At 63.2% G+C, this 27136-nt stretch overlaps 1 protein-coding gene across 2 annotated transcripts in view; it reads left to right on the plus strand.

Annotated features, from left to right (window-relative positions):
• The first annotated feature begins 1172 nt into the window (after positions 1-1172).
• The window catches only part of LOC117653265 (alpha-2C adrenergic receptor), a 178495-nt gene continuing 152531 nt past the window's right edge, over positions 1173-27136 (plus strand). For both annotated transcript variants that reach the window (XM_034398834.1, XM_034398835.1), the window contains exon 1: positions 1173-2071. In XM_034398834.1, coding sequence (XP_034254725.1) covers positions 1271-2071 — 801 coding nt within the window. In that variant the 5' untranslated portion in view covers positions 1173-1270. The remainder of the gene's footprint in view (positions 2072-27136) is intronic.

Consider the following 27136-nt stretch of genomic DNA (forward strand, 5'->3'; position numbering starts at 1 on the left):
AACCCCGGCCCCTCCCGAACCCGCGCGCGTGTGAGTGCGTGACTGTGCGTGTGAGCGTGTGTGTTTGTGTGTGCGCGTGTTGTGTGTTTGTGTTTACGTTTACCGACGACTTCGTCGGGGATAGGTTAAGGACACGGCATCTCGTATGCCGGGCGTGGTAACAGTGGCTTTAACTAATTTAAGGTGTACATAAAAAGTAGTAGAGGTAGGTCCGTGACGCTCCACCTAGAAGTGCGGGGCGCTCCAATTATTTAGTGCGGGCGCTGATTTTAGAAAGGATTGTGCCCCCCGCGTCCCACCACGGTACGCGTGTTTAGAAACCAGAGCAGGGCGGGTTGTTGAACGCCAAAGTCGTGGCGTCATTCGTTCGGACTGAATCGTAAGATTGTGTCCTCGGTTGGTTTTAATTCACATTAAAACAGTGGAGTCTTTCAAAAATCTAAAATCGCCAATCTTCCCGCTACTCGTTTATACGCCTTATTTACATTCATTTTTGCTTATTAAAAGAAAGTATTTTTATACATTTTTTATGTAGAGTCGATTTCTAAAATTTAAAATATCATCTGTTTACCTCTGTGTATGTAACTCTCCAATCAGATTTCCCCGTTCTCCTCTCCCGCGGTTCGCAACACGTTGACATATTCCACAAGCAGAGCACGCCGCATCGTGCGTCCCGCGGCGTCCCGTTCCCCCTCCCCTCCCCTCGTAGCGACATTCTGTCCAACTTCCGATACGTTTACCGTTCGGCAGCGCGCTTGCGTCCCCTCCCCCGCCCCGTGCGAGCGTCCACACTCGTCCACTCCATGTCTTCCAAGCCGCACTAGTAGACTTGTACACTATTTCGGCCCCGCGGGAGGGGAGCAGGGCGGGGCAGGGCCGGGCAGCGTTCCAGACCGTCCGGACCAGCCCGTCCGCCCTGCGCTGGGGCCGCGAGGGCCGGCGAAGCACATGTCGCCGCCGAACGCGCCGGGGCCGCCTGCGGGCCCTGCAGGCCCTGCAGGTGCTGGAGGCCGAGGCCGCGGCCTGGAGGCGGGCTGAGGAGGCTGAGAAGGCCGAGGCCCTGGCGCGGCGCGGCGCCCCGCGGGGGTCACGTGCAGGGGGATGCGGGGCCAGCGCCACCACGACTACCATCTCCACCGCCACAACCGCGACACCTCCACCGCCGCCGCCGCGCCGCCGCGCCCCTCGACCGCGCGCTCCGGACTGGGACGCTCGCGACTCTCCCGTTGGACGTGATCGCTGTCGTTGACGCGACACGCCACGCCGCACCATGGATCTGGACGACCTGCTGGACGTGCAGGACTTCGGCCTGGAGGCCAACGAGTCCTCGCTGTCGCAGTCGGACGTGCTGTTTCGGGACCACGACTACGTGCTCGTCGGCGGCCTGGGCGGCCTAGGCATCGCCGCCAACGACTCCTCCTCGCTCGCCAACTTCGGCTACTCGCTGCTGGGCGGCGCGTCCGCGGGCGGCTCCTCGGCCTCCTACTCGTCGGGGCTCGGCTACCTGAGCACGGGCGCGTCCTACTCGGCCGCCAACTGGAGCCTGAACGGCACCGACGGCAACGTCACCGTCGAGTACCCGCTCTTCCCGTCCGGATACTCGCTGCTCCACATCGTTCTCGCCTCCTTCGTCGTCACGCTCCTCATGATCGTGGTCGTCGTCGGCAACATGCTCGTCATCATCGCCATCGCCACCGAGAAGGCGCTCAAGAACATCCAGAACTGGTTCATCGCGTCGCTCGCCGTCGCCGACTTCTTCCTGGGCCTCGTCATCATGCCCTTCTCGCTGGCCAACGAGCTCATGGGGTACTGGGTGTTCGGGAACTGGTGGTGCGACATCCACTCGGCCATGGACGTGCTGCTGTGCACCGCCTCCATCATGAACCTGTGCCTCATCTCGCTGGACCGCTACTGGAGCATCACGCAGGCCGTGGACTACCTCAAGAAGCGCACGCCGGTCCGCGCCGCCATCATGATCACGGCCGTCTGGATAATGTCGGGGCTCATCTGCATCCCGCCGCTGCTGGGCTGGAAGGTGGAGCGACCGCCGCAGATGTTCCCCAAATGCGAGGTAAGTCAAACAACGCGAGCGAGACAAAAAGCGCGGCTCAATTGGGCGTGCCGCGATGCCGCAGGCCGAGCCGCAGGCCCATCCCGGTGATTGCGCAATCCATAACGGTGTCCACGACACTCTGCATGGAAAAAAAGGGGGGGGGGTCTTCTAGCGCATTTACGGTGGCCTAGTCCGCCCGGCCCAGTCTTAGCTTGCCGCCGCGTCGAGCCAAACACAGGCGATGCCACCCGAACGCTGTTCTGCAGAACCCCGCCCCAGTCTCCGGGCTGTGACGCCCCGAGGGTGTCCGCGGCCATCGGCCATTGTGGGGCGCGCTGCCCCACTGCCCGGGCCGCCCGACCGCGAGGGGCAAATATGTGTGACGAGTTGGCACAACTTGCGGGTGCGAGAGAGATGAGCGACTCTCGGATCAGGCTGCTGGTTCGTGGAGCGATGTGCCCTACACTGTGTGCCGTCGGTCCGAGCCCTGCAGGGACTCGGGGCCTTTTCCTTGTTGTGCTATACCTCTGCCCGGGGGCTAGGTCTGGGACGGCCGTAGGGCCGGGACGCCATGGAGTCGGCTGGGGGCCGGAGCCAAGGCTGGAGCCATGGCCGCGACGGTTTGGGGGTGGGGGGCGAGTGCACATTTTATCTCTCCCCCTTCGCTGCTCCCCGCAACCCCCAGCCACCTCCTCCCCCTTCCCCCCTCGGGGCCCGCGACGACGGCAAAGCTGTGCGCCGTTGTATTGCAAAAGAACTGCGGTTGAGCAGGTTTGTTATCGGAGATCTGTGTGGCGGCGGAGCACAACCGGAGACCACCGCGGCGTGGCTGGGCGTGGCGCGGCGCGGGAACAGCTTTGTGACAGCGGCCCGGGGGTGCACTGTTAGGGTGGGTGGGGGCGCTGTGGATAAAATAGGGCCTCTCGGAGTCCTCGGGCGCAGCCACGCCGCCGAGCGGCCGATACCAAGAGGACCGAGGAGAACCCGAGCCGCGCGGTGGCTGCGGCTGCTGCGGCGCAGCGCGCCCGGGGGACGGCGTCGGCCTGTCCTCCACCGCAACGAACGCCGGGGGGTGCTCGGCCACGCCGAGGCGTGGTTGGCTACGCAGGCTGCGCCGGCGGCTGCAAAGGCCTGCGTTTGCGACTGGCCGCCACGACGGGGAGGGGCTGCGGCCTGGGTGGCCCGGAAGCTCCGGACGCGCCCGGACCGGACCCCGGGGCCAGGGCCGCCAGGGCCTCCAGGGCCGCTCAGTAAATCAGCCACGCAGCGATGCGGCGATGCGGCGCGAAAGGCTGCCCAGAGAGAGTCCCCGCGTCCCGGACAGGGCAGGGCTGCATCTTTGGTTGGAGCGACCGCATGTCAACATGGTGGCCTGGCGGGCCGAGTGATGGTTTCGCAGTGTAGCCGCGACCAGGAGCAGCATGAGGAGCGAGGCGGCGGCGGCAGCGGCGCGGGGCGTGACGGACGACAAGCTGGGCGGGGGCCGGCCGGAACCCTCCGTGCCGGGGTCCGCATGCATATCACCGCCGGGAATCGCGCCACTTTGTCTGCACTTTCGGTTTAATTATGCCACACCGACACTGGCTGGCTGCGCTGAGGCTGCACGTGGCCTCCACGCGGCGCCGACGTGATAAATCAAGCCGGCCGCGGTTGGCCCAGGCCTGGCCGCGCCACGACGGCTGGAACGAGCGGCTTTACAATAATTAAAAGACGATTGACAAACACACGCCGATCGAAAACACGGCGGCGGCGGCGCGGCCGATGTTGGGAAGGGGGTGGGGGTGATGCGTTGATGGCTCTAGGGCCTGGTCGGGCCTGGTGCTCGCGCGCACATGATGATCACCATTTGAAAAGCCCTCCTCCTCCTCCTCTCCCCCCGCGAATCCAGTTCCGTACGTCGCGTTCGATCACGTTTCGTTAGTAGTAAAAACAAAAGCATGTTTTCCTCTTGTTTTTCCTTCACACCCGTCAGGAAGTATTTCGAGCGCCGCTTCCCTGCCACGTGCATGCATGCAGGCCGGTGGCTTCGGGCAGGGCGGGGGGTTCCCGTTGATGTGAGTGGAATGCACGCAGCGATGTTGTGCGCGTTGTAATCAGGATCACGCGAGGGCCGAGGGCTGAACACGCCACGCGGACAGGTCCGATGGGACGCCCGATGCCGTGCTGACGTGCGGACGAGCAATGGACGGGCCGACCGGCCTGTCCGCGTGAAACGCGTTTCGGATCGCCCCCGCGCGTCGCGTTGCGTGTGATTGGCGCGCCCTGCAGTCGTGTTGCCGCGTGGCCTTTTGGCCGTGTAGCTGGTAGCCTTGTAGCCTTTTGGCCGTGTAGCTGGTAGCCTTGTAGCCTTTTGGCCGTGTAGCTGGTAGCCTTGTAGCCTTTTGGCCGTGTAGCTGGTAGCCTTGTAGCCTTTTGGCCGTGTAGCTGGTAGCCTTGTAGCCTTTTGGCCGTGTAGCTGGTAGCCTTGTAGCCTTTTGGCCGTGTAGCTGGTAGCCCTGTAGCCTTTTGGCTGTGTAGCCCCGTAGCCTTGTGGCTGGGGTGTTTCGTCATCATATCGAATTTTGGGTCCGCGTCACTGTTTTTTTCTGAGAGATCTTGGTTTAGAACTAACCTGTGCCTCCGTATACTATAAACACGCCACCTGTTTGTCCGTATTACCCCTGCATTAAATTTTTGCAAGGTACGGATGAAATTCTTTCTGTTACGGATGAGAGCATCTTAACGAACTATAGAGAAACCTTGAACTTGAAACCCAAAGGGATGTCTTGGTTATGAGAGAAGCACCCTTATGCGTAGGTTTTATTTCCAAAGAATTTAAGTGAAATTTCAAAGTCGTGCAAATTGGCATGATTTATAGCACCAGAGCCAAATAAGTGCAAATAAGTGGTTTTAATTTGAGGCTGCCGAAATAAATAACGGTTCTGTTTCAGCTGTTGCGAGGCACGCGACTCTGTTTTCGCTAAGCGGTTGTTCCGCTCGCGTGTTTAAATTTTGCGTTTCATTTCGGAGGATTCCCCCCCCCCCTCCCCTCTTCCAGCCCGAGGCCACCACTAATTTGACGCATGGATGGCGATCCATTATCGCGTTGTGATAAGTGATGGCGGGTTTCGGACCCAGGCATCGTCGCGGGTCGTGGCGGCGTGGCGGCCGTCGAACACGCACAGGCACCCCGTCGCACGCCGTGCCCAGCGCGGCCTGCTCAGCGTGCCGCCGCCGGGTTGCACGAGGCCACAGAGCTGCAGGCCGGGCCGGGACCGCACTCATTTCAAAAGCGACATTAGTACTTGCAGAGGAACTCATAAATCCGAGGTTTTTGTCGCGAGCGCGAGCGGGATTCTCTACTTTCTCTCTTCTATTTTCTTTCTCTTTTTTTCTGCTGGAAATGGCGACGGGCATCCCCGCTGCCGCTCGCCGCGCTCTGCTGCTGCGGCTGCGACGGCGAGACCATTTGCAACGGAAAAGATTTCCATAAAACGAAGCGCCTCCAATGCGTTGCCGGCCTTGCCGGTATCGAGGGCGGCCGCGGCGATACCTGCACCGCTGTGCCGCCGGAAGGATGCGCCTCCACCCCGCCGCGCCCCGCCCCGCCCCGCCCCGCCCCGCCCCGCCCCGCCCCGCCCCGCCCCAACCCACCGCACCCCGCCCCGCCACACCGCACCCCACCCTGCTCGGGGCCGCCCCAACCGCCCCGCTCCGGCCGTCAAATGTTTGGATGTAATTCACTACAGCGCTCGGGGCGGGGCGGGGCGGTGTGTGGCCGGGCGAGCGAGCCGGGCGTAAACCGCGCAACGCGAGCGTTACAAAAGGCGGGGGGAGGGGGGCATACATTATTCATGGGGAATGCTGCGCGGTGCAGCGGGGGGAGGGGGAGGGGGGAGGGCGTGTCCTGGTCACCTATTGACAAGAGTACACTATCGCTGGCGTGCATCCATCTTGCCAATGCCGTTTGTGTGTCCCACCCCCCACCACCCCCGTCGTGCCAGCTCGGCCGGCCGAGGCCGGAAAAAGGAAATTAAAAGTTGCAGCCGCACGCCAACTTTGATGGTGGTGGCACTATATCGCGCGTGTGTGTGTAGGTGTGTGTGTGATTGCGTCGTTGTGTGTGTGTGTGTGTGTGTGAGAGAGAGAGAGAGAGAGAGAGAGAGAGAGAGAGAGAGAGAGAGAGAGAGAGAGAGAGAGAGAGAGAGAAAGCGTCGCTGCGACACACATTTTCTCCCCATTTCATTTTAGCGATTTTCGCGTAGTTTTGCCGCCAAGAAGGCCCGGCTGCCGGCTGGAGGCGCTGGAGGCGCTGGAGGCTGGTCCCGGGCCGAGCAGAAGAATGCTATGGGGGCTGCTGGGGCGTGGAGCGGGGTTTGGGGCGGCTTGTTAGAGTATAGATTGGTCGGAGGGGAGGAGGTGGGGGGGCCTATCTGCCCGGTAACACCTGGACTCTGAGAGTGGCCTTCTAAGTGTCCAGAGAGGTGTGTGGGGTGGAGTGTAGGGCAGGGGGTGGGCGCCGCGCCGCGTCCCATCCAGACTCACTCTGTTATTCTGAATCCACTCCCCCCTCCCCTCGGGCAGCCGTTTCAAAGGGACCGCAATGAAATGCTCTCCCGCCCCCGGCTGCCCCGCCCCGCCCCGCCCCGCCTCGCCGTCTCTAGCGGCCGGGCTTATCCCACACGACGCCTTCCTTGGCGGGCCGTGGCGGGGCCGAGGTGTTGCGTACACGGCCGCAGTCAGACACGCACACACACGCCGTGTCGCCACACGCAGTCGGTCCTCCTCTGTCGGACGCCCCGTAGGCCGAAGTCCTGGCCGAGCCGAGGTCAGCGACGGGCCGCTCTGTCAAGATTTGCCTTCCAATTCGGTGGCCCCTCGCCGTGCCAGCCTCGGCCCTGGCGCGGCCCTGGCCGTGGTCGATTCAAGGGCGTTACCGGCGCCGCTGTCCACAGTGCGGACGCCACACGGACACGTGGAGGCCCCACGTACGAGACGTCAGGGACGCGTTGGCCGGCGTTGCCCGGCGTTGCCGCGCAGTGCTCGGTTCAATTCTTTCCCCGCTCATTCCGCCGTTGTGTGTGCCGAGGGGCCTCTCTGCTCCCTTTTCAGGCCGCTCCTCTGTCGGCCCTCGGCTGGCCCGCGGCTGGCCCTTGGCTGGCCCTTGGCTGGCCCTTGGCTGGCCCTTGGCTTGGCTGGCCGGTGCGAGCCGCTCTATTTCCCCGCCGCCCTCCAGGACTCCCCGTTCTTCCCCGCCAGGCCGGGCCGCGGGCGGGGATCGCCCTAACCGGAGGTTGGTAAAAGGTAGACATGCAACTCCCGCCCCTCCCCCCACCACCCCGGCGGCCCCGGCGGCCCCGGCGGCCCCGCCAGCTCTGCCACACACCAGTGTGTTGCGGCCTGCTTCCGTCAGCCCGGCGCGCCCTGCATGTAGAGTGACTCCCCCTCCCCCTTAACCCTCTCCACGGACAGCCAAGGCCGTCTTAAGCTATGCCAAGCTGGTGCGCGCTGGAAACCCCGACGCCCCATCCCCCGGACCCTGGCGTGGGGAGAGGAACCCGCTGACCTCAAAACCCGAAAACCACAAATGACGAGTGTGATCTGGATCTGTGGAAACGAGTGTGGGGAGGTCATGGGGGTGACGCTGTTTTCTGGAACGTTGGCTCGCTGAGGGCTCAAGACCCCGAGACTCCTTGACGCCTGGCTGACGTGCCCCACCCCGCCCCGCCCCGCTACGCCCCGCCACGCCCCGCCACGCCACGCCACGCCCAGAGCACCGACACTGCCACGCTGCCAAAAGTAATTTGCTGGCTTCCGCGCGCGGCCCCGCGACAGCCGTACTCATTTCCTAGTTCATTCGAAAAGCGTTCCCGTAACGGTTAATTACTTTTCTTGTTTTGAATTTCATGACCTTGTCTGCGAGGGGCATTAGGCTTCCTTACAGAATATTCCCTGCATATTCATGCGCCGCCCATCAAAGTGTGAGAAACAAACGGTCCAAAAAGTGAGCGGGGAATGTCTGTTGTGCCGTGCCGTGCCACGCCGTGCCGTGCCGTGCCGTGCCACGCCGTGCCGTGCCGTGCCGTGACGTGCCATTTGGCCTTTGATCTCCGCGCGAATCCCTCGGCCCGCCTCGCCCCGCCCCGACTCGGGAAGGGATTTTTCGCGTTTCAGAAATAAACCGGCTCCGAGGCGGGAGGAGTAGTAGCGAATCCGAAAGCGGCGCCGGGCTCTGCAGCAAGCACCGCCACGCCCGTTTTGCCGTAGACACGCCTTAATCGCAAAACTGAATCCGCATTTTTTTTTCGCGGAAAGCAGAGCGCGCCCGCATTGCAAAAGGCGCTTGTCCGAGGCAACGCAGCACCCGCCAAGTCGCTGCAGCAGTGGCAGTGGCAGCGGCGCCGCGCCGCCGGGGACAACTTGATGTGCTGGAAGGTAAACTTGGGGCAGCGGTTACAGGCTGCATCGCTGCATCACTTTCAGGCAGTTAGTGTGTGGGTGGTGGGGCGGGGGACGGGGGGAGGAGTCGGTGGGGAGGTCGGTGGGGGTCGGTGGGGGCGGCGAAGGCGCCGGACACGATCTAGCCGCGTCCCCGCCACGCCGTGCCCGGCCGTGCCGGCGGCGCGGAGGCGGGCGCGGAGGCGCGGGGGCGGGTTCTCGCCTAGTGTAACGCATGGCGATAGGCGGCGGGGATGGCGCCGGCCCTGTCCCGCTGGGACGGCCAGACAGGCCCGGGGGGAGGGGGCGAAGGCCACGGGGAGTGGGGAGGGGGGCGACACCTCCCGCCCCCAGCCATATCTCAGCCCGCCTAGAGACGCCTGCGCGCCGCGCGCCCTGCGCCCTGTCTTTTCCCGCCTTTTTCACTCGGCGGCGTGAGGAAGGCGGTGGCGGCGCGTCGGCCAGCTCGCACAGTGCAGCCACGCGCCGCGCCGCCAACTTTGCCAATAGCACACCATCGATTGCCTGCCGATGCAAAGTAGGCCAGAGGACCTGGCCGACCACGGCGGCGCGCTGCCCAACCGACTGGCTAATCGACGCCGTGCTAATTCTTTCCCGCGAGGGCGTGCCGGAAGTGTGGCGCTTTTGACACTCGCTCGCACGCGCACACACACACACAAACACACTCACGCATTCACACGCACGCGCCCGCATAAACACGTACTGGTCAGTCTCGCGGCGCGCCGCCTCCCACCCCATCCGGCACAATGTAGGGCTTAGCGAGCAAGCAGTGCACAGTTAGGATGATTGCGTGGCGCTGCCGGGCGTGGCGCAGCGCGAGCGCAGAGGGGAGGAGGTAAGTTATGACGGGTGTGGTCCACATCTAGCTGCAGCGCCTTGTAATAGCAATTTACCCCTCCGCAACTATCGGCAAACCCTGTTGTGTGCAACATCGCTAGCGTGCCGAGCTGCGCCGAGCTGAGCCGCACCGAGCCGAGCCGATCCGAGCCGAGCAATCAAGGCCCCATTATCATTATCGTTTTATCAGCGCGGCGTGCTATCAGTGCCGCGCGTGCGTCGTCTCCAGCGCCACCCCAGCCGCTCCAGCGCAGCGCCGTCAAGGCGGCCGTGCCGCTCGTGCGGACTGATTGCCTTTTTTTTTGGAGGGCGGTGGAGCAGCCTGGCTTCAGTACAGTCACGCGCGGAGATTCCTCTCTCTTTGTAAACGAGTTTGCATGTGACGGGCCGCGGATAGCTGCGCCGCGCTGCGCCGCTGGCCAACGACGCCGGCGGTTTATGTCGCCGAGGCGGCATGGCACGGCGGCGCGGCGGTACGCTAGGCGAGCGCGCAGACTAAACACGCGCCCGGCCTCGTCTGCGCCTTGTAGTGCCTGCAACATAAACAGACTGGGGGCCTAGCGTGGCGTGGCGTGGCGGGGCGTGGCGGGGCGGGGCGTGGCGTGGCGGGGCGTGGCGTGGCGGCAGCCGTTTTGCACCCTTTGCGAAGGCACGGCGCGCGGTGACGCGAATCAGCGAGTGGGGCCGTGGCTTTGCCCCGCGAAATGCATGTCGGAAAGCAACGCGTTTCCTCCCTCCACATGTTTTTATTTTTACGTTTCATCCTTTTCGCGTTGGCCAAAGTGTACGGCGACGCACTGCCTCCCCTTTTGAAGGCGGTTTGCGCGAGTTGGTGTGTTTATGCGGGCAGAGTGGTGCGCGTGAAGAAGTCTGTATGCCAGCAGACGAACCGCCAGACAGACTGGCAGACAGACGAACCCACCGGAGAGGGAGAGTCCCCGCCATTCGACGCTCCGAGCGGCAACACCGACGCGCCCAGTGTTTGGAGTGCGAAACTTTTTCTAAGGACCCTAGCTGCCCGCGCTCCTGCACTGCCTGCACAGGCTGCACTCACTTCACGGTCGTGGATTCAAATGCTGGCCATAAGAACGGATCTCCTCTCCTTTCGGCTTTTCCTTTATTTTTATTTTTTGCCCTTTGGCGCGCGGAGGCACAGGGCACCGTTACCCCCAAGTGTCCGTTCGTGCGTTCCCAGCCCCCCCCCCCCCTCACACACACAAACACACACAGGCGCCATCACACATTCACACTTTCGCGTACATGAGGTTCACTCCGCAGGAGACAAGGATTACAAAAGTAAACGCGTCCAGGAAATCTCGTGGCGTGCTGTTTGTTGAGACCAGGGGGAAGTGGAAGACGTAGCAGAAGACGAAGTGGAAGATGTAGTGGAAGACGTAGTGTAGAACGTAGAGGAAGACGTAGGGGAAGACGTGTTGGGCGGGGAAGAGTTAGCACCCCGTGCGCGCGCATCCCCCCCCCCCCTCTCTCTCTCTCTCTCTCTCTCTCTCTCTCTCTCTCTCTCTCTCTCTCTCTCGGCCGGCGCGGCCCCGGCGCGGCCCTGGCCCTGCCCGCCCGGCCTGGGCTGCATGGGCTGCCTGGGCCCAGCACGACCCGTCCTCTCGACGGCAAAGAACAGCCCCCTCGACCCTGACCCGCCGACACTACCCTGCAAAACATGTCGCAATTAGCATATTTCAAGACAACTTATTCCGGGTCCTCACATAAACATAAACAGGTCCCCAACCTCGCCTCCCCCTGGCGTTGGTAGACGACACCACACACCTCACAGCGAAAGCAACAACAGAAAGTGGGCCTTCGTTTGTTCTTCTCAGTTTTCGTGGTTGCAAGTGTTTCCTCGAAGTTGGTCAAAACGGTGAGAAATGTGTAGGGATCGTGTTTTGGACTGATCTCAAGCAGCCACTGGATGATCTCATTATTTTTTTTCGTGCCGACGAAGGAATGAGTTTGTGCAAGTGGGCATTGGAGGCCAATTGTAATTACCCGGGCTGAACCTGGTGACCTCTGGCCGCCCCGCTTTGGCCTGGAATTGCTTCAATTTACTTTTCCTTTCCTCGGCGCACAAAAACATTTTGAATAAACCGCCCCACCTTAGCGGCGTCGGCCTGGGGGGCCAGCAGCGCAGTGTTGTACGGTTGTACGGCGACGCGCACCCGCAGGCGCGGCGGGGATGCCGGGCCGTGCCATGCCGAGCACACCGAGTACACCGAGTACACCTGGCAGGGTCACCATGCGGGCACGGGGCGACGACCCTCGCGATTGAATGCTGTGCCCGCACGGCAGACGGATTCCGAGAGTCCGGTTTCGTCGCTGTCTCCCTCGCACACACTAGGCGGCCCGTGTGAGTGCGAGGGAGACAGAGAGACGGGCTCTCAGAATGAGGCTGCTGTCCGTGCGGCAGCCGCGCACGGCCCGCACCAAGCCCATCATCACACACGGCGGCCGCCGCGCGCACCACGATGGGCGCGGCAGGGCGTGGCGTGGCGCGGCGTGGCGCGGCCCCAGCGGGCGTCGTTACAGGGGCGAGAAGATATACGCGCCGGGGGATGGAGCGAGGGGTGGGGGAGGCTGACGGGACGGGGACGCGTCTGTACTCAGAATGGGGCCAATTGATTACCTTTGAGCAGGCTGCCGCTGGGCGGGTGGTCGCTGTCCTTTCCCCTCCATCCCCCACCCCGTCGCACACCACACTGCGTCTCATCAGGGTAGCTGCTGTTTTCGGCGCGTCCGCGAAACACGTAACTCCCTCATTGTTGCCCGAGGCGTGTTGACGAACAGGGTCTGCCTCCGGACGCCCCGCCGCCGCCCGCCGCCGCCGCCTGCCGCCGCGCCTCCCCCACCCGGCCCCGGTCGTCCGGGTTGTCCCGGTAGTCCCGGTTGTCCCAGTGGCGTGGCCACCGCGGCGTGGCGTGTTCCGACCGCATTAGCCCGGCCAAGCCGAGCCAAGCCTCCGTCCGAGCCTTCGCCCCGCCTCGCAATGCCTTGCCATGCCTTGCCATGCCTTGCCCCACCGACATGATCCTTTGGCAGGATCAACCGAGCTCGCCAGGCTGCGCCAGCCAGACGGAGGCGAGCCGAGCTGAGCCGAGGAAGCGGCCGACCTGCGGGGACCTGCCGCAGGGGTAAGGGGGGCTCCACCTCGGTACTGCCGATCAACAGGGAAGCGATTATTCAAACGTGGGGTCCAGTTGGGATAATTTCGGGATTCGGGCTGGTACAATGGGAGATCTAAAATGTTAAGACAAAACGGCTGTCCCCAATTTCACCTCGTGTCCCAAACTTACGGACTGTTTTGATCGCGGCGCGGGTGTCTCAGTGCGAGAACCAATACGTCAGTCATGGCCTCCCGGAAGACACGTGTGTGAACCAAACAAAACACGCGAGGCACAATAAAAGAGCGCCGCTGATTCATGCCCGTGGCCCCCGCGGCCCCCAGAGCTTGCAGTCCGGGCCAGCCGAGGGCAGCGGAGTCCACGGTGGGGTGTGCATCACCCTTTTTTGACAGAGTCGAGCGGCTTCTACACTGCTGGCGAAGCATGCGGCGCGCGTCCCACTCCACTGCCGTCCCAGGGGAGTATAGGCGTAGCGCCGCATTAGCGCCGCGCCTGTCGTGTTATAGGTTTTCTATTTTTCGGGGGGCGGCGCCGGCGGTGCCCGAGTGGGGCCCCGGGGGCCTCTGGGGGCGCTGCTAATACAAACCGGAGGGCCGGCCCTGTCTTAGCGCCAGACATTTGTTGCTTCGGACGGCCGAAGGACCGGCGATGGGCCAGCAATGTCAGAAGGGCCACAAGGGCCAAAAGGGCTAGGACAGCCGGATGGGCCGAAAGGGCCAAAAGGGCCAAAAAGGTCAAAAGGGCCAAAAGGGCCAAAAGGGCCATCAGGAAGTCAGAAGGGCCAGAAGGGCCAGAAGAGCCAGAAGGGCCACAAGGTCTAGAAGGGCCACAAGGGCCACAAGGGCCCCACAGCCGGCTGCTCGCGTCGGCTCGCGGGATTAATCCACTACGTGCCGGCGGCCTTTCGGAATCACCGCTGCGATGTGCTGCGCGGTGCTGCACGGTGCCGCGGGGTGCATCCCCACGGCCTCGGCGGGCTCCGCGGAGCCTCGGAGCCTCGTGCGGCCGCCCGGGCCCGCCCCGCCCAATTGCATTGCCTTTCTAGCTCCGTTTTGCGAGCGACGTAATGTAATACCGCGGCCCCCTCCCCTCCATTCCCCCCTCCATTCCCCCTCCCCTCCCGCGCTGCTGCGCGAGGCTCGGCGTGTCGTTATGAAAACATCACAACAGTCGATTCCCTGTGCGCTCAAGGCAGCGCCAGTCGGTTTGCACAGCGCTGCAAATGGTTCTGGCAAATAACGAAACGAACACGGTGCTGCCGCCGAGGCGCGCCGAGGCCTCCTCCTCCCCCCAGCAGGTCGTTGGCGAGGAACACGACTTCTGACAAATAGTCCCTTTTCCCGCGCCTTCCGCGCGCGTCCACTGTGTTCCACTCTCGCGCCACCAGGGCTGCCACACAAGTGAGTGAAAAAGTCCCCCGATGCACCACTGTCGAAGAGTTGGCCAAACTCAGCTTGCCTAAACCGTCCAACGGCGGGAATCCTTTCGGTGCTAGAGCATCGTGGGAAGTTTTTTTCCGTATCCGTGGCAGCACTGCGCACCGCCCCACCGTGGGCGAGAAGACCGGTGGAGGCGGTCAAAACTCTTAACGCGTTTTGAGCTCTAGAGAAGTGTGACCCCACCAATGGATTGCTCGCCGAACGACGAATCTATTGGTGGGCGGTCACACGTTCGCTTCGAGTCCTGTTCAGCGACTCTGGAGCTCAAAACGCGTCTAGAGTTTTGATCGACCGCCTCCACCGGTCTTCTGGCCCACTGTGCGGTCGAGTGTAGTGGCCGCACTGGGAATCACGGCCACCGAAGCGAGTGTAATGCGGGCCGGATTTATGCCGCACTCGTCGGGACGGTCACACTGGAAGCCACTCGTGTCGTCGTTACGGCCGGAATGACTCGGTGCTGCAGCACGGCGCCGCACAGCGCCGCGCATGGGCGAGGTGCAGCCCTAGCAGGCAGGGCAGCGCGGCCCGGCCCCGGCGACAATGGGGTAATGGCCGCACTGTTAATTGCAGTGCCGGAGCAGAGCGGCCAGAGCGGGCCGGCCGTGGGACGCGGTGACGCAAACGAGTCCCTAACACACACCGCCCCCTAATGTACTGGCCGCAGGAGGGGCCCGCCCCGCGTCGCCCCGCCCCGCGTCGCCCCGCCCCGCCACACCCTGCGCGCCACGCCCTGCGCCACCGCCCCGCCTTTTGTTTGTCTTGTTTCTGACGACTGGCCATCAGCAGTACCAGCTAATACTGGTCAGTCACACCACAGGGGACGGACGCTGCGGGCGTGCCCGACCTTGGCGCCTGATAGATAGGCAGCCCGTGGACTGGCGTGCGCGACGGGATTGCCTACCTGGGAGACCGCCTGCGAGGTGGGCCCTACGTGCACACGCGCGCGCGGCGGGCTTGCCTACCCTGGCGCCTGGCGGGCTTGGCGACCGCCTGCGAGGTAGGCACTACGCGCACACGCGTGCACGGCGGGCTTGCCTACCCGCCAGGCGCTCCAGGCGGCTCCCTCGGCGAGCTCGGTCGCCCGGCGCCCCGTGCTTCCGGTTTTAGCATTGAGAGGCAGCCCCACAGGGGAGGAGGGAGGAGCGGGGCTTGAAGGGCCGGACTCAACCTGACTCAACGTGATCGGTTGCGGCCGGATCGACCTGGCCTAGGCAGCACTCTGGCCGACGCCATGGGCCGCCGCCATGGGCCGACGCCATGGGCCGACGCCATGGGCCGACGCCATGGGCCCACGCCATGGGCCCACGCCATGGGCCCACGCCATGGGCCCACGCCATGGGCCGAGGGAAGGCATCACATATTTCAGCCTGGCTGCCTGGCTGCGGGCTCCGCCATTGTCTGCCAGGCAGCCAAAAGGCATTGAGGCGGTATTCGAACCGCGGTCCGCGGCGAAGGGGGATTGTCTGATTGCCTGCCAGCCGCGCGATCGCAGCCAGTTTACTACCGGCGGCCTGTTTTTCCGAATCGTTTGGCGAAGGCTGTTGCATGATGAGGCCCGGTCTATTTTGTGACCACGTCCGGGCCGGGCTTCCATTACCGGATGAGGCCCAGCAGCAAGCCGCCGCGCCTCGCGTGCCAGTGCCCACACCGCCCCGCCCTGCCACGCCCCGCCACGCCCCACCCCGCCCTGCCTCGCTTTACTCCGAAATAACACATTTCCCCGTACGTCTCGGCAGTTATTCTCCGAGGCCCTCACGGCGTTATTTGTCGACCTGGGGGAATTCCAGCTATTTCGTCGGACTGGCCGGGTCTGCCCAGCGCGCCCCCTGCTTGTTCTGTATACACGGCCCGCTCCGGCAGCTCGAGTTTTCTTTGTGCGCTAGTTTCGCTGGGTCCCTGCCGGGGAGGCTGCACTGTACGCTGCAGGCGGTTACAGTGGACCCCACAGTCCACGCTGAGTGACGCCGCGGTTGACATCGCGGGAGCAACGCGGGCGCTGCGAGTGACGACTCGCGGACAGGGCCGGACCGCCGGGAAAGGTCAGCACGCCAGGCAGCCGGCTAGAAAACGCTATCGATCTCCGCCAGGTCCAGGACCGAGTCTGGCGGGAGTCTGGCCGCGGAGCGAATGGTGGCCGTGCAGTCCACCGTCTTCACAGGCTGCTCTCGGCCAGTCGCACTCCTCAAAATACTCTGTCTCTCTCGCACGCATGGAGTGCGCCGCAGTGTTGCGAGAGCAACAGCGACAGCTCCACAGTGGGCCGGAAGACTGGTGGAGATAGCCAAAACTCTCTTGACGCGTTTTGAGCTCCAGAGTCGCTAAACAGGACTCGAACCGAACGTATGACCCCACCAATGGATTCCTCGTTCGGAGAGCAATCCATTGGTGGGGTCATACGTTCGGTTCCAGTACCATTTAATAACTCTGGAGCTCAAGACGCGTTCTGGATTTTGACCGCCCCCACCGGTCTTCTGGCTCACTGCGAGGTCGGGGTGCCGACGAGGCGCGACCACCTTGACGCACATGCTGCACCACTGCCAGCCTTGCCGTGATGAATTGCTGACGCGTGACGCTGCCGTGACGCCGGCGTGACGCAGTGCGTGACAGGCGCGTGACGAAACCGTAGCAGGGCCACGACTACCCTCTTGATGTGCAAAGCCCATTGAAATGCAAAGCAGCTCCGCGGCGTCAGGCCAAAAGTGAATTGCCTTTATGGAAAGCGTCCCCCCTCCGCGCCCTCGGCGTAGGCCGGCTGGCTGGCTGGCTATCGATGTGCGGCACGTTTCCATCAACCTGATCAGGAATGGCGGGTGATAAAAAGAGAGGGGAAACGTACGGCGGGCGGAGGGCAGGGCCGGCAGGGCCGGGCCCGGCCGGGCTGCGAGGTTCAAAGGGGCATCGAGGCTATTAATAATGGACCGGGGCCGGTGACGAGCCGAGCGCCGAGGAGGACCGAGCCGGGCGGGCTGGGCGCGCCGCGCCGAGCAGGGAGCCGGATATCTTGACGGTGGCAGAGGGAAGGGGGGCACCACAGGTGTGGCGGTGTACAGTTGCAGCGTCAGCCGCCCTCACCGCTCCGGGCCAAGTCACCTCCCGGCGGGCAGCTCGCACCTACACGCGCACGCACGCGCGCGCACACACACACACACACACACACACACACACACACACACACACACACACTCACACACTCACACACGCTCGCGCAACTTCCTGTTACAGTCCCGTCAGGGAGGTGGCAAGCGCCGCACCTGGGGCGAGGCGAGGCGCCAGCGCGGTACAAACCGGGGTGCAAAGCGATACCCACTCTCTCGGCCAATCAGAGCGCTCCGTTTCGGCGGGAACGCCGCACTGCGGCCCTCCTTGTCGCCCTCCCTCTGTTTTTCCCGGTTTTCCCCAATTTTCCCCCGACCCCCCAATTACCGGCAACCCTCCGCCGCGGGCCACCGATGCCGCGCCGTGCCGCGCCGTGCCGCGGTGCGGGCGCTGGGCCGGGCCACCACTGCGGGACGAGCCCGAACAGTCGCCTTCTCTCTCTCTCTCTCTCTCTCTCTCTCTCTCTCTCTCTCTCTCTCTCTCTCTCTCTCTCTCTCTCTCTCTCTCTCTCTCTCTCTCTCTCGCACCTTTCGACGCGCCGCGCGAGTGCGAGAGAGACAGGGCGACGGTGCGCGCGGCAGCAGCCTGCGGCGGGCGGCAGGAGCAACAAGCGCCGCACAAATTCGGGAGATAACTCGCTGCTTGCCTGCCCAGGCGCAGGGGTGCGACACGCGTAAACAAGGCCGGGGTGGCCGTCGGGGTGGTCGTCGAGGAGGCCGTCGAGGAAGCCGTCGGGGAGGCCGTCGGGGAGGCCGTCGGGGAGGCCGTCGGGGAGGCCGTCGGGGAGGCCGTCGAGGAGGCCGTCGGGGAGGCCGTCGGGGAGGCCGTAGAGGAGGCCGTCGAGGAGGCCGTCGAGGAGGCCGTCGAGAAGGCGGTTGAGGTGGCCGGCGTGGAGGCCGTCGGGGAGGCTGTCGGGAAGGCCGTCGAGGAGGCGGTTGAGGTGGCCGGCGTGGAGGCCGTCGGGGAGGCTGTCGGGGAGGCCGTCGAGAAGGCCGGGAAGTCAGTCGGCCGGCGAATTTCAATTTGGTGCGGCGATGCGCGGCGGCGCGCGGTAGTCCTCCCCATCAAGTGCCTTATCTTTTCGCGCGTCCGCCGCGCTTTTGCGTTTTATCGGCACTGTAATCCGGGACGTGGCAGCTGAGTGCCCCAGGTGCGGCCCCCCGCCCCGCCTCTTGCCCCAAATATCCCCTTCGTCAACCTGCCCGCTGTCGCCCCCTCCCTCTCCCTGCACCGCTGCCACCCCTCCCCGCCCATCGGGCCAAATCCCGCTCTAGGCCGGCTTTGGCGCTCTCTCATGCACGCAGCGCTCGCGGTGCTCTCCCCGTTTAACGACGCGGCGCTCTAAATTCAGACGGCCGTGTCCGAGCTGGCGGAGCTGGCCAAGAAAACAACGGCGCGTACCGTAATGTGGGGGGAGCGAGGGAGGCGAGGAGACGCATGGGGGTCGCGAGAAGGTCACTGGATGCAGACTTGCCGGCCGGGGATCTTGGGGGAGAGTGGCGGGGAGAGGCTGCGGCCGAGACCCGAGGAATCCGCCCAATGCGGTTGTAATTGGGGTCATGTGTCTATTAATGCCCCACACGACCAATCGCCCCGACCCTGGCCGAGAAGGGCGCGCCGGGGTCGCCGTCGGGGTCACCGTCGGGGCACCCGCCGCTCTGGGGTCGGTTCAGACTCTCGCCGGGGAACACCGGCAAACGCCGCTCACGACGGGCGCGTTAAACTTTCAGACGTCAACGCTATCACGCCACGCCCCGCAACGCCCCACCCCGCCCCGCCACGCCCCCACCCCGCCACCCCGCCACGCCCCGCCACGCCCCGCCACGCCTTTCCGCCGAGTTTGATGCATGGCCATGCCCCGCGCGTCGTCGGCCCTATGCACGCGTCGCGCTTCGCCTCGCATTGAAATAAAGTGCTGGCAATCTGAGAGGCAATCGGAGGCCGTCAAGGCGGGACTTTGTCAGTGTCCCTGTTGTAGGTTGGGCGGTCTAGGGCGACAGGGCGGTAGAGCTGCAGGGTGAGACGCACGGCGGCAAGGCAAGCATGTAGTGCCGCCGCGCGGGCCGGGAGGCCCACAGTGGGCCAGAAGTCTGGTGAAGGAGGTCGAAATTCTAGGCGCGTTTTGAGCTCCAGGGTCGCTAAACGGGACTCGAACCGAGCGTGTGACCCCAATGGATTGCTCTCCGAACGAGGAATCCACTGATGGGGTAACACGTTCGGTTCGAGTCCTGCTTAGCGACTCTGGAGCTCAAAACGCGTCTAGAGTTTCGTCCACCTCCACCGGTCTTCTGGCCCACTGTGTGACGGCGGGTTCCCTGCGGCGGCTTCGATTCCAATTTCCGGGCGAAAAATTTACGGCTCGGCCCGCGACTGGCGTGCCATGGCGGTGCGACAAGGTGCGACGCCACAGCCCTTCCTCGTCTCACTCGCTCACTCGCTCTCGCCCGCAATCAGCGAGATGCATGGTGTGGCGCGCAATTATTTTCTGCCAGTGTGTTGTTTTGTGGCGTCGTCATCGCCCGCAGCGATCAAGTGGCGCATCCAGGCCGCGCCACGCCGCGCCACGCCACTGGAACGGCTCCTTGCTGGAGTCTCTCCAGCAGCGAGACCGCGAAATGTAAAAAGCGAGTAAAACAAATATGTCGTGTCGCGTTATCGGTGGCAGGACGCGGAACGCGGCGGCCCTTCCAGCCGCTCCAGGCCCTCCAGGCAGAGGGGAGGGGGAACAAGGCGGAGGCCGCGGCGTAGGAGCCCGAGGGGGTGGCGGAGGGGAGGGGGCGACAGATATGCCAAATGGCTCCCCTCCCCTGACGGCGTGGAAGAGCGCATTCAGACGGTATGCAGCGAGGCATATGGGGCGTAACAGCACCCCGAGGACGCGGGGCACGCGGAGGCAGATAAGGCCGTGGAGGAAGGAAGGAGGGGATGAGCGGCGCGAGAGGAAGGAAAGAGGACTAAAAGGAATCCAATGCCAGCCGTGACGCCGGCAGGTGGCACGGAGCGCCCTAGGCACGCCGAGGCACGCCGAGGCACGCCAGCCAGGCCTTAACGTCTAACGGTGCTCCGGCTTCCCTCCCGATGGCGGTGCTGCTGCGGCCGCGCTAGCCTCGCTGGGGTCGAGCCAACTGCAACTCTACACGCCAAGGCTGCGATGGCTGCTGGCGCTGCCAGGCAAGGGCGGCCAGGGCCTATCAGAGCGTGTTTGAAGTGCGCGTGCCGCGACGAGGTGCGCAGGGCTCTCAATCAATACGGACGTCTTTTGCCTTCCGCTTGGCTTCCCTCGGCCGTGCCGCGCCGCGCCGTGCCGTGCCCGGCTAAAGCTGCATCAAACTCCCGACACGCCCCAGCGCCCCGGCTAGCCCACCACGGCTAGCCCACCCCGGCTAGCCCATCCCGGCTAGCCCAGCTCGGCTGGCGGTGGGGTGGGAGGGTCTTGGCTCGCGCTTTGTTACTCTAGCACCTTGTAATACCGATGAGGCTGAGGCCGGCGCTGTCCGCCCCTGTCCGGCACGCCGCCAACTTATTTCAATATTTCGGGGAACGGCGTCGTGCTCGGCGCGCGCGCAGACCGCCTGGGTTTTTGTTTTTAATTAACTCGTCGCGGCAAGCTGGGAAATATCGAATGAAGGCGTTTTCGGTCGCCTCCTTTTGCGGACACTAGACCGCCGGGCCGGGTGACTTCCATTAGGGTTCCATGCCTGTCTGCCTGCCTGCTCGGGGAATAATGCCGAGCCGAGCTTCGCCCAATGTGAACGTGAATAATGTCGCCGCGCCAAAGTGGGCTGCATATTGCAATTCTCGCAGCGCGCCTATGCAAATGGAAGACGATGATGAGTGGTGGAGTGAGGCGGAGCGAGAGAGAAAGCTGTTGCCTTGCACACCGCTGGCTCGCCCCATCAATTCCTCCTTGTCTGCGCTGCCTTTCCGTCTGTCTGTCTGTCTGTCTGTCTTTCTGTCTGGTCTCTCTCCCTCCGGCGGTGGCGGTTCCTAGATTTCCTGGCCGGTGGCCTGCCAGTGTAGTGTCGGTTGAACTGCGGTCGCACTGCAACGTGACGCAGGGGCACACAGCGCGGCAGATTCAAACGGGGAACGCAGGAGCGCTCCGGACGACCACAGTGTTGTGGCGTGGAGGACGCAGCGTGGGGGACGCGGCGTGGAGGACGCGGCGTGGAGGACGCGGCGTGGAGAACGCGGCGTGGAGGACGCGTCGTGGAGGACGCGGCGTGGAGGACGCAGCGTGGGGGACGCAGCGTGGAGGACGCGGCGTGGAGGACGCGGCGTGGAGGACGCGGCGTGGAGGACGCAGCGTGGGGGACGCGGCGTGGAGGACAGGACGCGGCGTGGAGGACGCGGCGTGGAGGACGCGGCGTGGAGGGCGGGGCGTAGAGGACGCGGCGTGGAGGACGCGGCGTGGAGGACGCGGCGTGGAGGACGCAGCGTGGGGGACGCGGCGTGGGGGACGCGGCGTGGAGGACGCCGCGTGGATGACGCCGCGTGGAGGAGGCCCTCGTGCACACCACCTAGTGCCACTGCCAGCCCGGGATTAATTATTGCTGGTGGAGAGCGTTGAGCACACGCCCGCTGCCTCCATTGACGCACGGTCGAACGCGCGTGGTGGGGCGGGGCGGGGTGGGGCGGGGCGGGGTGGGGCTGTGCGAGGTACGGCGTGGCGAAGCACCGCTGGAGGATGCTGGAGTTGCCGCACCGTTTGGCCAGGCTCTACGGCCTGGCTGGGCCCAGACATTGTAGCACAAAGTCCGAGTCCGGCGCGCTGGCCGTGCTAGCCCCGTCCAGGACTGTTCCCTACGGCGGCAGGCAGCGCCACGGCAGCTCGGACTCGTGGACGTCCCGGCCGTCGCAGCCACCCTGCAGCAGGCCGGCGCTGCGTCGCCCCACTGTTGCAGGAAGTCGTCACGAGGGCCAGGTGCCTCCGTCCTGTAATGTGTGCGTGTGTGAGTCTGTGTGTCAGTGTGTGCGTGAGTGCGCCGGAAATGGCAAGTGAGGAAAACAGAGAGGCGCCGCCGGTAAGTCGCCTCCCGGAAGCGCTGCTTTGCTTTCCATCTCTGGAACGGGAAAGTTCGCCGCTCGTCCCCTGAAAGGCAGCGTGTCGACTGCGTGTCCGCCGCGTGTCCACGGCCCACCCACGCGCGGCGGTCCACCGCCAGACCGGCGTGGTGCGGCCGAGGGCGTGGCGGCGTCCCTGTGTGCCTTGGGTGTGCCTCGGCCGGCCACGTCGCTGCCAACAGTTTGCTGACCGGCTTATTGCCACTTGCTTGTTGGCTCGGGCCGGCGTCACCTGCACCAATCTCCAAAGACCCTCCCCCTCCCCCTGCGCCCTTCCACCTCCCTGTCAATTACTCGGGCCATTTCTCTCGTGGCGCTTCCGAGACAAGGGAGGCCCTCTTTCTATTCGTCGCAACCCTTCCCTCATTTCGGATCGAAGTCATTCTTGTCTCGCGGCCACTTAATTTAGTCGGATCGGCGAAGCAGTGGGCGGGGGAGGGAGAGAGAGATTAGGAGAGGAGAGAGAGGCATTATCATTCCAAAGGGGGCCGCAATCAAACGGTACGGACTTAAGGTTGATCGCAAATGAAAGAACAGTAATTGGAAAAGTTGGCCTTACATGCCGACAAAGGAGGCAAAAGCCACAGAGGCAGGCAAAGGCTTGAATGGCGGGTGGCCACTCGCCGCCGTCCAATCTGGTCCCATCTGGCGTCTTGCTTGCAGATGGGACGGATCATTGTGCGGCCTTTTTGAATTTTTTTCGGGTGGCGGGGAGTCAATTCCAGCCTCGTTGCGCGGCCTCATGCACGCATGCCCACATCCACGCTCGCAGCACGCACGCAACAACACCTACAGATGTCTCCAGCCTGGTCAACTTCTCGAGGCCAAAGCCCAGGTGCCTCACGTAGGCGGATTAAAGTTGGCAAGCATTTCGACACTGTTGCGCCGTTGGAATTTTCACCTACATACTGCGGCGGCACTGCTGGCTACGCTCCGAGCCCTCGGCCAAACGAATTTCCCGGAGGAGGGATGATGACGGCTGGAGAATATCTTGCCGGGGATTGGCTGCACTGTCTCTCTAATTAAGAGGCCGGGAGACGGACCAGAATATATTTGTATAATAAGAAGGCGTCGATAAAGCAGCGCACCTTTCCTCCTACCCCCTCCGCCCAGCAGGACTTCTGACAGCCCCTCCCCTTTCCTAGAGCCGCTTAGGCCGGGCCGCTTCCCCGGGACGGCGCGCCCCTTGCCCGCCGCCAACAACGTATCCTTCGGGGGAGGGAATTGAATTTATTGTATATTTTCATCGAAGACGCTCCCCGGAATGCCGCGTCGCCGTCTCTATAAACAAGAGGCGTATCGCAGGTGTTTGATAGCGGATTTTTATGAGAGCTGCGCCACGCTATTACGCGCTGCCGGTCCCGGCCTGGCGCCGCCCGGCCCGTCTGGACGTGAAACACACTTTTATTCTCTGCGGCGCAATGACAGGTCACAGAGGGTGCAAGCCACGTGTCTGGCCGGGCCGCCGTCGCCCGGGCTCGCGCGGTGTCTCCGGGGCCTCGTCCCGGTTTATGGCCGCCCATCACATACTGTACGCGCCGCACCGCAGCGAGAGGTCGTTGAGGCCAAAGACCTTGGCGTGCGCACGTACACGTAACGCGAAGAAGAATTTTTGCCCTGTCAGCACACTTCTAGTGGCGGCGCCTGCCCCGCGACCTCGGCCCGTTCCTTTGCGCATTCAGCGGTACGTTTCCACCACCTTCGCGGTCGCAAACGCACTGTATGGAGCGCTGTGCTCTCCGGGCCCTGGTGGCGGCCTCGGTTGACGGGCAATATTAGATTAAGCTAACCTTAATCTTGCCTGTTTACAGCCAGGGCCATGTTTGCTCGCCTAGATCAGGTACATCGTGGGTACATAACGCGAAATGGGTAATATTGGCACCTTGTTTGGCCTGGCTGTGTGCGCCGCCCCGGCCAATCACGAGCACAGCCCTACATTTTGTAGTGCATTTTTCATTAAATTCCAATTTTTCAATTAACGTGTTGCGCTCCATCTCGGCGATTTCATTCAATTTTTACCGTCAGTTTTTCTCACAGTCTCGATGGTTGACGTATGGCGCAAGACTTCTTCCTCGATAGCTGACGTATGGCGTAAGACTCCTTCCCGCGCGGCCTGCCGGCCGGGTGGGTACTCCTGCCGTACCAACCCTCCGCAATCTACGCGGCTTAGGCCCCCACCCCCACCAACTCTTTTCTCATATTCTCCCTTTCAGCGCTGCCACCTTGGCGGTGCACTTTTGCCTAATCCTCGGCAAGATTGCCGTCAGCGAGCCGAAGTCGTCCTCCTCTGCAAACTCAACAGTGTACTCAGTACACTCTAGTTAGAGTGTGCTCATGAGTACACTCTAACTAGCGTGTACTCGAATGAGTACACTCTAACTAGCGTGTACTCAGATGAGTACACTCTAACTAGCGTGTACTCAGATGAGTACACACTTTCACCTGCATAAATTGCCAGGCGTGCTTAGGTGTGTACTCATCTGAGTACACGCTTGTTAGAGCGTACTCATCTGAGTACACGCTAGTTAGAGTGTACTCATCCGAGTACACGCTAGTTAGAGTGTACTCATGAGCACACTCTGACTAGAGTGTACTGAGTACACTGTTGAGTTTGCAGAGTCGTCCTGCCGGGCGGGAAGCATTGCGGCGTGCGTCTCCAAACGACCTGGAGGCCCCCTTATCTCTCTCTCTCTCTTTCTCTCAAACCGGCAGCAGCAGCGGCACGGTGGCGGAGCGCGTGGTTTTATTGCCACCCTTTTTCGAATCTCGCGCGCAAACAGCGCTACATTTGATTAAGCACACGCACGCGGGGGTGGGGGGGGGGGCACACTCACTTGACGCGAATCTTCTCGCTCTGTCGCAGCCAGTTGCCGTGCTTGTGTGTGTGTGTGTGTGTGTGCGCGCGTGCGCGTACTAGAAGGGTGTGTGTCAGTTTTACTGCCAACCTAAAGTGTTCCTGTCGCCCACAGTACGGCGCGCGCGTGACGTGGCGGGTGGAAGCAGTAAAGCGAATGACGCCGACCTTGTTTGTTGCCAACTTTAACACATGAATGGATTCCAGCTATGACAGCAGTATAGTGCAGCTCCATGGTGCCTCAGAGAGAGAGAGAGAGAGAGGGGGGGGAGGGAGATAGAGAAGGGTGACCCAATGTGTGTGTGTGTGTGTGTGTGTGTGTGTGTGTGTGTGTGTGTGTGGGCGCGCGCGCGTGCGCGCTGGCGGATCCTGCACAGTGAGACGGGTGGAACCCTCCATCATGCAGCAAGTGCGCGAGGGGCGCTCTCAGTCGGATCGTTCCTAAAGTCAGGCGCGCGACGCATTTTGGTCCGCTTTTTGACCAGCTTCCCTATTCCTTTCGACCGTCTGTCGGTGAGCGCCGCGCTGGCATTTCGGAAGGCCGTACCCAGGCCTTGCCCGGGCAGTGCGTGCGGTTGCCGCCCATGACGCTAAGCCTCGCTGAGGCCCTCGCTGAGGCCCTCGCCGAGTCCCGGACGTCGATCAAGCCCGACCCGTTCTCATTCCGGAGGGATCGCGGCCCGTCGGTCTGTCCCGCCGGAGCCTGCCGAGCCAGTGTCGCTCTGTCTCTCTCGCACCCCCACGGGACGCCCCGTGGATGCGACAGAGACAGAGCGGCGAAGCGACGCTTCGGAGTCAGCTTCGAGCTATTCTTCCGACCCATTGGTCCGCGCCACATTTTTGCAACTCACTCGGAGAGACTGGCCGGCCGGCGTCCGCGGGCTTTGCTCGCTGGCTCGCTATGCTGCTGCGGTGCGGGCGGCGGCGGTTCTCGCCGTGTTTTTCATGTTGTCGGCGTGACGGCGTGCTATCGACACGCGCCTTTAACCTAGACGGAGTGCGGCCAGGCGCGGCCGGCCGATGAGATGGAGATGGAGTCGATGCCGCTGCGTTCGCCGCGTTCGCCGCGTTCGCCACGCTCACCTCATTGCGAATTTGGTATTCATGAGGCGGGAGAGGAGCAGCGCAGCACATCGCTGTAATGCTAGGTGCGCAGCGAGTAGGCCTGCCCTGTCCTGCACTGCCCCGCCCGGCCGACCCGTCAGTCATGGAGCCCCCCGTCCCGAACAAAGCAGGACAAATATTTGGAGGGCGCGGCGAACCGCCGGGCAGCCGGTCAGTCAGTCAGTCAGCGTGCCAGCAGCGAGCCGGGAGCCCACGCGCGCGAAAAAAAAACACAAACAAAAAAACAAAAAAAGCCAACGAGCCGATATGAAAAAGGCGTGATGTATGCACGCGGACGTAACACAGCGGGGCCACGCCTACCGCACTCACACATACACGCACTCACAGACACAGACGCGCCGGCACAGCGGGCACCGGCGGGCACTCAAACACACAGAGAGCGTGAAATACAGCTGGCCAGTACATAAATTACGAGCCGAGACGGCAGAAACAAGGTTCGAGAGGGCCGCGGTATGGCCGGGTGGCGCGGCATGGCGCGCCCCGCATGGCGCTCGCCCTCTGAATAATGCTCGGAAAGGTGAAAGACTGAAAGAAGAACATGAATGAGCAGCCCGTGCATGTACCGTTCAAACCGGCCGCTCGAGCAAACAAAGGTCGCAAAACACTTTTCCGAGAAAAAATTGAAACAGGGAGTAGGGAGGGTTTTCTCTTTTTAAGACCCGTCCATTGCGGCGCGACCACACCCGTCGTCACAGTAAAGCGGTCGCACTAAAATTCTCTTAGTCCTGGGGAATGTTTCTGACCTTCTGACCGAAATTACGAAATGCTACTGTCCATGGGCCGTTTTCAAGTGATCCACTTGGCGTTTCGCAAGTCTTGCCGTGTCGGTGTACTTACGTCGAAAACGGTTCCTGGTTTCCCCAGGTTGCCTATAGTGGATGCATAGGTGATTTCCAGTGAGTTCCAGGAAGCATTTTGGCCGTGCCGTACGCTGGCCTTTCGGGGTAGCCCGTTTTGTTTCATGCATGCCGATCGGGGCGAGGCACTGTGAGACGCGGCGAGGCACGGCACGGCAGGGCGAGGGTTTGCGGGAGGCGGCGGGCAGGTCGGGGGGGGGCGTCGGCCGCTTCCCCGTCATCCTCGTGCCTCGTTGCACTGA

Source organism: Thrips palmi, unplaced genomic scaffold (assembly GCF_012932325.1).
Source record: "Thrips palmi isolate BJ-2018 unplaced genomic scaffold, TpBJ-2018v1 HiC_scaffold_8, whole genome shotgun sequence".
Classification (NCBI taxonomy): domain Eukaryota; kingdom Metazoa; phylum Arthropoda; class Insecta; order Thysanoptera; family Thripidae; genus Thrips; species Thrips palmi.